The sequence below is a fragment of the Oncorhynchus nerka genome, linkage group LG20, assembly GCF_034236695.1.
Source record: "Oncorhynchus nerka isolate Pitt River linkage group LG20, Oner_Uvic_2.0, whole genome shotgun sequence".
Lineage (NCBI taxonomy): Eukaryota > Metazoa > Chordata > Actinopteri > Salmoniformes > Salmonidae > Oncorhynchus > Oncorhynchus nerka.
In genome coordinates, this window is record NC_088415.1 from 25,824,166 (window position 1) to 25,834,363 (window position 10,198).

Consider the following 10,198-nt stretch of genomic DNA (forward strand, 5'->3'; position numbering starts at 1 on the left):
GAGTGGCCATCATAAAGCCCTAACCTCAATCCTATAGACCATTTGTGGGCAGAAAAAGTTTGTGCAGGCAAGGAGGCCAACAAACCTGACTCAGTTACACCAGCTCTGTCGGGAGGAATGGGCCAAAATTCACCCAACTTATTGTGGGAAGCTTGTGGAAGGCTACCCAAAATGTTTGACCTAAGTTAAACAATATAAAGGCAATGCTACCCAATACTAATTGAGTGTATGTAAACTTCTGACCCACTGGGAATGTGATGAAAAAAATAATAGCTGAAATAAATCATTCTCTCTACTATTATTATGAAATTTCCCATTCTTAAAATAATGTGGTGATCCTAACTGACCTAAGACAGGGAATTCTTACTCTGATTAAATGTCAGGAATTGTGAAAAACTGAGTTTAAATGTATTTGGCTAAAGTGTATGTAAACTTCTGACTTCAACTGTATGTATTAAATGCAGATACTAACTAAGCCAGATACTTCTCTCAACACTTCAGGAACGCCTCTTGCTGTCTGTGTTGCCAAGGCATGTTGCCATGGAGATGAAGGCTGACATCAACGCTAAGAAAGAAGACATGATGTTCCATAAGATCTACATCCAGAAACATGACAACGTCAGGTCAGCATAGACACAATCATCCTGGTAACCTCAGTAGCCCTGCCCTGACAACAACACATCAATAACTACAGCATTACTTGAACAAACCAAACTGACAAGAGCTATGACCTCTAAAGGCATCAGCATTATTCAGTTTGGCTGGCGGCAATCCAATGTCAGCTAGGAGAACCGAAGAGTGTGCTTCGCTTGAAAAAAGCGCAATAGAACTGTTTGCCCATTTTGAGATGCCGTAGCCAAAATAGTCAGAATTGGTTTAAGGTAATTCAAGAAATCTGTCATTAATTTTGACGTTTTTTGCCAAGGAAATCTTAGTCGCGCAATTTTACATTTAACTAATGTTTGGTGCAATATTTCTCAATGTGCATAAAAACGTGTCGTCCCTCATTGAATGACAACAAATAGGAATCCCTAATGTTGACCAATCACCGAGGAAGGGGCGTAGACTTCGGGTCCGAACTTTGGCTTGCCTCTAGAAAAAAATGTGTGTGCCCGAACAGCCGAAAAACCCTCACCAAAGTCCAAAACATACAAAAACGTCACAAAATGTCGTTATAATATGTACACAAACTGTTCCGAACTGTTTCGGCTGGGAAGCAGGCAGACGCCTTAACATGTAATACAGTGTTGTTGTGTTTTATTTCTTGACCTCATTTAACTGTTATTCAACGGTGTCTTTTATCAAATAAAGGCAGGGTACTTGTATATTTATTCAACATTGCACATCAACATTATCGTACACACATACTGTATATACACATGCACGCACGCACGCATGCACACACGCAGACACACACACACACACACACACACACACACACCCTTACTCAGGGCTTGGCAGAGAGCGGGCTAATTAACACTAGTAAGGGAATACTTAATTACCAGCAGCCAAGATAAGATAATCCCCAAAGAATGGGAGCTTCAGCCCAGATTCAATTAGAGCACCAACTATACACACCCACACACACACACACACACACACACACACACACACACAAACACACACACACACACACACACACACACACACACACACACACACACACACACACACACACACACACACAAACACACACACACACACACACACACACACACACACACAGGCAACTAGACAGACATTAAGGCTGTGGACAGACTACCCCAACACATAACAGGAGGAGGAAGGGTCATCTGATGAGTTACTGATCAACCAATCCTGTCTCTTTGTTTCTCTTCAGTATTCTGTTTGCGGACATTGAGGGTTTCACCAGCTTGGCGTCTCAGTGTACGGCTCAGGAGTTGGTCATGACGCTCAACGAGCTCTTCGCCCGATTCGACAAACTAGCATCTGTAAATAAGAATTTCTCTTCACTCTCTTTTCACCTTCCCCCATTTTCAAATTTTCTCCATTAACTAGTGTATTGCCCTTCCAATTGAATATAATTTGTTCTCTGTCCCTCCCTAACTGCCATAACTGCTTTGTCTCTCTATCTGTAGGAGAACCACTGTCTGCGTATCAAGATCCTGGGGGACTGTTACTACTGTGTGTCTGGGCTGCCTGAGCCCCGCGCTGACCACGCGCACTGCTGTGTGGAGATGGGCGTTGACATGATAGAGGCCATCTCGTGAGTATGAGGAACGTCTGTGTGTGGGGAGATGCCATATTTTCTAGACATGACAAATCATAAAATATATCATAAATGTATTGCTTCAGCCTGTTGGAGTATCATGTGTTTTTTGGAAAAACATTTAACATACATGTTCTTTGTGTAAATGTGCAGGCTGGTGCGTGAAGTGACGGGGGTCAACGTCAACATGCGTGTGGGCATCCATAGCGGCCGTGTGCACTGTGGGGTGCTGGGACTCAGGAAGTGGCAGTTTGACGTGTGGTCCAACGATGTCACACTGGCCAACCACATGGAGGCTGGGGGCAAGGCAGGGTGAGGGAGACACACACACACACACCCACACACACATGTATGCACACATGCACGTGCGCACGCAGACACACACATAGACTGACCTTGTGTCCTTCTCCCAGGAGGATCCACATCACCAAAGCCACCCTGCAGTATCTAAATAGGGATTATGAGGTGGAGCCGGGTTTCGGAGGGGAGAGGAACGCCTACTTGAAGGAGAACAGCATTGAGACCTTCCTGGTGCTGGGCTGCAGCCAGAAACGGGTCAGGGACAAAACGACTTCCTACACTTGCTAACCACCACACGTACAGTTGTATGACAGTTTACAGGGCACTCCAAACACTGGAGAATTGAGGTTGTTCCACGAAGAGTGCCTTTTGCATCTCTTTGATGTTTTAAGCAGACATTGTGCACCAATATTGAATTTTAAAGCACGTTATATTAAATTAAGTGCCCTTTAATATAGACCACAAGGATAATTCAATAAATCTAATTTTTTATATGAATAAAGAATTCAGCATTTTGAAATGTCACTCTTTGCACCCCATGTGACTTCTAAGAAGATGTGTCAAAATGTGAAGTTTGCACCATCCCCTAGTTATTTTGTTGCTTTGACAAAGTAATTTCTAAAGATGATTATTTATTTCATGTTATTAGTGATTCATTTACGTCAGTCCCTCATTTTAAGGTCAACCCTGTTATGTGAACTGAACTCTTGTTGCTGAGGAGTATTCCTGTCTGTAATAAAGCCCCTTTGTAGGGAAAACTCATTCTAATTGGCTGGGCCTGGCTCCCCAGTGGGTGGGCCTAAGCCCTCCCAGGCCCACCCATGGCTGCGCCCTTGCCAGTCATGTGAAATCTACAGATTACGGCCTAATTGATTTTCTTACATGAACTGTAAAATCTTTGAAATTGTTGCATGTTATGTTCATATTTTTGTTCAATATATAGTTCTACAAAATGTAGAAATGCGCAGTTTTCACATATGTTGACACTGGTTTGGTGCTGGAGATAATGAATATGATGTTGAAAAGTGGCAGAGTTGCCCTTTAACCTATTGAGATGGAATACTTTCTTTAATGAAGTTCAACATGTGCCCTTTATGACAGAATGTTCAAATTAAATTATTTTTGGACCAAGTTACACTATTCAAAAGGCACTGAATTGGTTGAACAACCCATTGGGTTGTCCATGTTAGCACCCATTTAATCCACTCAAGGGTTTCACCGGTTCAGTTGTCTAACCTTTGTCTCTGTCTGTGCTTTCCTCTGTGTAGAAAGACGAGAAGGCCATGATGGCCAAGATGCAGAGGACGCGGTCCAACTCCAACGAGGGCCTGATGCCTCGCTGGGTGCCCGACACAAGGTTCTCCAGGACCAAGGACTCCAAAGTCTTCAGACAGATGGTGAGACGAGACCTCTCTCTCTCTTGGCTCATTTGTGTCTCATCTGTGTCTCTCCTGCTTCTCCCCTATATCTACTTATTGTATCCCAATAGTCTTACCCATAAATGTTACCTCACTTCAGAGTGCTCTGTGTGTCCCACTACCAGCGTTTACCAAACAAGGTCCTGGGTACCCCAAGGGATGCATGTTTTGATTTTTGCCCTAGCACTAGACAGCAGATTGAAATATTCAACAAATCATCAAGTATTGATAATTCAAATCAGCTGTGTAGTCATTGGGCAAAAAACAAAACATGCATCCCTTGGGGTCCCCAGAACCGAGGTTGGGAAACCCTGTAGTAGTCTCTCCATTATGTTCCCCAGTGTCTACCGATAGTCTCTTCTGTCTTTCCTCTCCTGTCTCCTGAGGGCCAGCTCTTCCCTACAGGGTTCATCTATTGGATAATCCCTCTTTTTACATCTCTTGTCTGGGTTTCAGTATGTTGGTTAATCCTCCTTTTCTTTCTCTTTCTCAGGGGATTGATGAGTCGTCCAGCAAAGACAAGTGAGTAGTTATTTTTCTGAGGATGTTTGGGATACACACATACACATATACACATATACACACCCACCTAAATACACACCCAGGGAGATAGGCTCACTTGCCAAAATGCACATTCACACACTCTCTCTCTCTCCCTCTCTCCCTCTCTCTCTCTACCTCCTCCCCCTTTCCAGCCGTGGTGCCCAGGAGGCAATGAACCCTGAAGATGAGGTGGATGAGTTTCTTGGGCGAGCCATCGATGCTCGCAGCATCGACCAGCTGAGGAAAGACCACGTCAAGAAGTTCCTGCTCACCTTCCAGACCTCTAGCCTAGAGAAAAAGGTCTCTGCGTACATCTCCCAGAATACTCTGGGCTTTATTTAGTTCATCCCTGGTATGTTATGTAGTTCACATTCACAGTTAATGTCTGCTGATGTTTTTTAACGGGTTCTGATCACTCTCTGGTAGTATTCGAAGAAGGTAGACGATCGCTTTGGGGGTTACGTGGCTTGTACCCTCCTGGTCTTCTGCTTCATCTCCTTCATCCAGATTGTCATATTTCCACAGTGAGTGACACACGCGTACACGCACACACACACACACACACTTACTTTTCTGAGTCCTCCTGTCTGTGTGTCTCCTCCTGCAGCACCCCAGTAATGCTGGGGATCTACATCAGTATCTTCATCATCCTCGCCAACATCCTCTTCATCTGTGCCATATATTCCTGCATTAAGGTAAGACCTCCACAACACACACATTACCTACTGTACACACCCACATGCATTCTGGACACTAAACGTTATTTCCTTTATTCCTCCTCTCTTGTAGCTGTTTCCAGCTGCGATGCAGATCGTGTCAAAGAAGATAGTCCAGTCTCGTACCAACAGCACTCTGGTGGGGGTGTTTACCATCATCCTCGTCTTCATCTCTGCCTTTGTCAACATGGTGAGACTGAACAGATTGACACACACACACCTACGGCAAACATTTCCCCACAAGTTAACATGTTTGTGCATGTCTCCTCGGTTGTAGTTTGCGTGTGACACAGAGAGTTTGGTGGACTGCATTGCCCGGGAGCTGAACATCTCTGTTTCCATGGTGACACCCTGTCTCATCCGCAACCTGTCTGTGTCGGTAGATGGGGGTCTAGAGATTTGTCCCAGCCAGGGCCCCTCATGTCCCTTCCCAGAGGTGAGTGGGTGTGTCACCGATGTCAGGTTGTATACTGATGTCTTATATGTTCTTTATAAATAACAGGTTAATCTGATCATCAATCAATCCTCTCTGTCCTTCTCTCCCTCAGTATTTCAGCTACAGTGTGCTGCTGACCCTGCTGGCCTGTTCAGTATTCCTCCAGATCAGCAGTATAGGGAAGCTGGCCCTCATGCTGCTCATCCAGCTCACCTTCCTGCTGCTGGTGGAGTGGCCACAGGTGGCGCTGTTCGAAAATGCTGACCTTTTTGTCACCTCCAAAGCCCTGTGAGTACTGGGGCTGCGTTCAGGAGGGCACAACGTTGTAGTTGTAGTTTTTTGACTAAACCATTTTCTTTCTTTTTCTCATCCAGTGATTTCAATGAAACTATTCAATGGTCCAGTTTCAATGAAACTACAGTCGAGTGGTAAGTTTGGATTCAAAGCCTTTCTGAAATCATTATTTTAAATCTGTGTAGGTGTGCATATGACCCATTTTCTCTTTCTCTGATCCACTCTCTCTCTGCAGTTTGGTTTGTTTCTTTCTAACTGTGCCTCTCTGACCTTTCTTTCTAACTGTTTCTCTGCAGCCCGTTCAGTGTGACCAAAGTATCTCTGAGAGTCATGACTCCTGTGATTCTCACTGTGTTTGTGCTGGCGCTCTACCTCCATGCCCAGCAGGTGGAGTCCACTTCACGCCTCGACTTCCTCTGGAAACTACAGGTACCATAGGCCTACAGAGGGGCACTCCTCTACCTTGACTACAGCAGAACATAGTGTAGTATAAGATGTCCCCACCTATCTTAACCTTTTTCCCTCATGTCCTCCTTCCAGGCCACAGAGGAGAAGGAGGAGATGGAGGAGCTTCAGGCCTACAACCGCCGTCTCCTCCACAACATCCTGCCCAAGGACGTGGCGGCTCACTTTCTGGCACGTGAGCGCCGTAACGACGAGCTCTACTACCAGTCCTGTGAGTGTGTGGCCGTCATGTTCGCCTCCATTTCCAACTTCTCTGAGTTCTATGTAGAGCTGGAGGCCAACAATGAGGGAGTGGAATGTCTTAGGCTGCTCAACGAGATCATCGCCGACTTTGACGAGGTAAAGAGGGGGGGGGGGGGGGGGAGAGAGGAGAGGAGATGGTAGATTATGGAATTGTGGACGCTTAGTGTCATTGTGAATTCCGTGTCTTTTGCCCTTTGGTGCATTTTCAGTACATTCATCGTTGGCCTCATGCATTTAAAATAGGATAAATTTTTGGCCAAACTCAAACCTGAGGCTTTGTGTTTTGTCCTACTCTCAGATCATCAGTGAGGAGAAGTTTCGTCAGCTGGAGAAGATCAAGACTATTGGCAGCACCTACATGGCCGCCTCGGGTCTCAATGATTCCACCTACGACCGTGAGGGCCGCTCCCACATCACGGCTCTGGCCGACTATGCCATGAGACTGAGGGAACAGATGAAGTACATCAATGAGCATTCCTTCAACAACTTCCAGATGAAGATAGGTGAGTCTGAAAAAGCTCAACAAAGCTTTAAACAAACTGAGGTTAAATAATATCACATGAAGTTCTGAAACACAGACAGGATTGAGTGGGATAGGAACCAGTGTTGCAGACCAGAGAGAGTGTTGGTTAATAGGAAACAGAGTAGAATATGAATGGATGCATGAGTTTGGTATGAATAACCGCTATGTTTATGAATCTATGATCTGTCTCTCTTTTTTCAGGTCTGAATATTGGGCCAGTGGTCGCAGGGGTGATTGGAGCACGGAAGCCCCAGTACGATATATGGGGGAACACGGTCAACGTAGCCAGTCGCATGGACAGCACAGGAGTCCCAGACCGCATTCAGGTATGGAGGATGTCAATCAGTTAACACTCAGTAGGTCATACTCCGTTCCTAATAAGCATAGTGTATGCCGGTCAAAAATGCACATTTTCCCACTCTCCTCAGGTTACCACGGACCTCCACCAGGTGCTTTCAGATATAGGATATGTTCTGGAGTGCCGTGGGGTCGTTAAAGTCAAGGGCAAAGGGGAAATGACGACCTACTTCCTGAATGATGGACCGCCCAATAGTTAGCAGCCGTGGCAGCACTAGCCGGGACCATTCCCGCGGCAGCACTACTGAGGGAGGACTCGCACAGCGAGCTAGCGGCTAACAACTAGCGATGCCATCACTTGAAACCCGAGCCAAGAGAAAATACTTTGAGACTCCAGGACTTGAGAAGGAAAATGTTCTTATGTGGCAGCCATGTTTTGGCGCCCGCACACATGGAAGGACAAGTGTTTTTCTCATGTCTAGCCTTTCTCTCAGGCTACTTTAAAGATGCAAAGTCTGTTTATTTAAAACAACGCCTTTAGCCTGTGTCAAAAAAAGAAAAAGGCTGTACATAAGGCTACTTTTTATTTGACATCATTTTCTGTGATTGTTATGTTTTTTTTCATGATATATTTTCAGCAGAATTATGAAACAGGTACTCATGTTTTACTTCTGGGTTACTTATTTATTTTAATCTTGATGTTTTGTGCAAAAATTCCTTTATGAAAAAGTCTGAATACATACGTGCACAAATATCCAGTTTATTACACGTTTATAAGTGTGTATGTACATGCATATTTGTGTGTATGAGTATGTGTATAAATTGAAGGAAAATATTGACCAAAGTATTTACGAAAAACAAGGCAAGACATGTCTGTTATGTTCTCGCAAAAGTCTGCAATGATCACCAACTCAAATCTGTTGCACGGTAGTACCCTCAGTCTTTTTAGTACAGTGCTGGCAAATGCTATTAATCAATATGGGCAAAATGTGTAACAACTTTCATTTGGTTTATCAATCAGCCAGCAAAGAGGTCCAGTACAGTTTATCATCGATGACATCTATATGATTACTCTGCCTCCATCTCTAAAATTATTATTATGTTATTTAAGATTAAATAGAGGCTGGTAGCCTTTTTTAAGTCCTGGGGAGAGGGTTCAACCTATTGGTTCACCAAAATAAGAGGAAATAGGATGCCCCCCCTCCTCAACCCTTGTCAAATTTGTTACCCCCACCATGGCTCAGTCCAGCTATAACAGTTCGAGCACCCAAGGCACAATTGTATACGGCAAAGGCATACTGTCAACTGCTCCACCCCTTTCAAATGTGTCCCTTTCCATTTGTTTTGCAAATGGAAATTAAAGGACTCAAAACTAAAAAAAGATGTTCCAGAACCAGAGGGGAAAGCCTGGGCATTAAATACAGTGGTACCGGACAGGCGCCTAAGATGTTCCAGAACCAGAGGGGAAAGCCTGGGCATTAAATACAGTGGTACCGGACAGGCGCCTAAGATGTTCCAGAACCAGAGGGGAAAGCCTGGGCATTAAATACAGTGGTACCGGACAGGCGCCTAAGATGTTCCAGAACCAGAGGGGAAAGCCTGGGCATTAAATACAGTGGTACCGGACAGCCGCCTAAGATGTTCCAGAACCAGAGGGGAAAGCCTGGGCATTAAATACAGTGGTACCGGACAGGCGCCTAAGATGTTCCAGAACCAGAGGGGAAAGCCTGGGTATTAAATACAGTGGTACCGGACAGCCGCCTAAGATGTTCCAGAACCAGAGGGGAAAGCCTGGGCATTAAATACAGTGGTACCGGACAGCTGCCTAAGATGTTCCAGAACCAGAGGGGAAAGCCTGGGCATTAAATACAGTGGTACCGGACAGCCGCCTAAGATGTTCCAGAACCAGAGGGGAAAGCCTGGGCATTAAATACAGTGGTACCGGACAGGCACCTAAGATGTTCCAGAACCAGAGGGGAAAGCCTGGGCATTAAATACAGTGGTACCGGACAGCCGCCTAAGATGTTCCAGAACCAGAGGGGAAAGCCTGGGCATTAAATACAGTGGTAAATACGTGACAGCCGCCTAAGATGTTCCAGAACCAGAGGGGAAAGCCTGGGCATTAAATACAGTGGTACCGGACAGCCGCCTAAGATGTTCCAGAACCAGAGGGGAAAGCCTGGGCATTAAATACAGTGGTTCCACCAGAGGGGAAAGCCTGGGCATTAAATACAGTGGTACCGGACAGCCGCCTAAGATGTTCCAGAACCAGAGGGGAAAGCCTGGGCATTAAATACAGTGGTACCGGAGAGCCGCCTAAGATGTTCCAGAACCAGAGGGGAAAGCCTGGGCATTAAATACAGTGGTACCGGACAGCCGCCTAAGATGTTCCAGAACCAGAGGGGAAAGCCTGGGCATTAAATACAGTGGTACCGGACAGGCGCCTAAGTTTGAATCGCTAACGAGTATTTTCTAAAGAAAGAAGGAAATAAATATATATATATATATATATATTAGGCTGAATACTGTGCTTTGTAATCTTGAAGGGGCATAACTATTTTCACTGTGAGGTTTTTATGATACTTCAAACTGCTTTTTTGCCTAACTTAACTGCTTTAAAGCATGTCTGATTGTGGTATCCTGTTTTCGATTCTGTTTGTTTTAACGTTGAGTATTTTTTTATCACCTCTGTATTCATAATTTGTATTAACCTTATGGTTGTTGTTATTATGA

At 44.9% G+C, this 10,198-nt stretch overlaps 1 protein-coding gene across 1 annotated transcript in view; it reads left to right on the plus strand.

Moving 5' to 3' along the window:
- LOC115102141 (adenylate cyclase type 6-like) overlaps window positions 1–8,309 on the plus strand; it is a 48,817-nt gene extending 40,508 nt beyond the window's left edge. Inside the window, exons 5-23 of the mRNA XM_065005336.1 lie at window positions 502–623; window positions 1,841–1,952; window positions 2,100–2,227; window positions 2,384–2,542; window positions 2,644–2,785; window positions 3,799–3,927; window positions 4,442–4,470; window positions 4,644–4,791; window positions 4,918–5,015; window positions 5,099–5,186; window positions 5,281–5,397; window positions 5,485–5,643; window positions 5,756–5,931; window positions 6,018–6,071; window positions 6,234–6,366; window positions 6,478–6,741; window positions 6,944–7,148; window positions 7,370–7,494; window positions 7,597–8,309. Of these exons, the coding sequence (XP_064861408.1) occupies window positions 502–623; window positions 1,841–1,952; window positions 2,100–2,227; window positions 2,384–2,542; window positions 2,644–2,785; window positions 3,799–3,927; window positions 4,442–4,470; window positions 4,644–4,791; window positions 4,918–5,015; window positions 5,099–5,186; window positions 5,281–5,397; window positions 5,485–5,643; window positions 5,756–5,931; window positions 6,018–6,071; window positions 6,234–6,366; window positions 6,478–6,741; window positions 6,944–7,148; window positions 7,370–7,494; window positions 7,597–7,725 (2,517 nt within the window). The 3' untranslated portion in view covers window positions 7,726–8,309. The remainder of the gene's footprint in view (window positions 1–501; window positions 624–1,840; window positions 1,953–2,099; window positions 2,228–2,383; window positions 2,543–2,643; window positions 2,786–3,798; window positions 3,928–4,441; window positions 4,471–4,643; window positions 4,792–4,917; window positions 5,016–5,098; window positions 5,187–5,280; window positions 5,398–5,484; window positions 5,644–5,755; window positions 5,932–6,017; window positions 6,072–6,233; window positions 6,367–6,477; window positions 6,742–6,943; window positions 7,149–7,369; window positions 7,495–7,596) is intronic.
- Window positions 8,310–10,198: the final 1,889 nt, after the last annotated feature.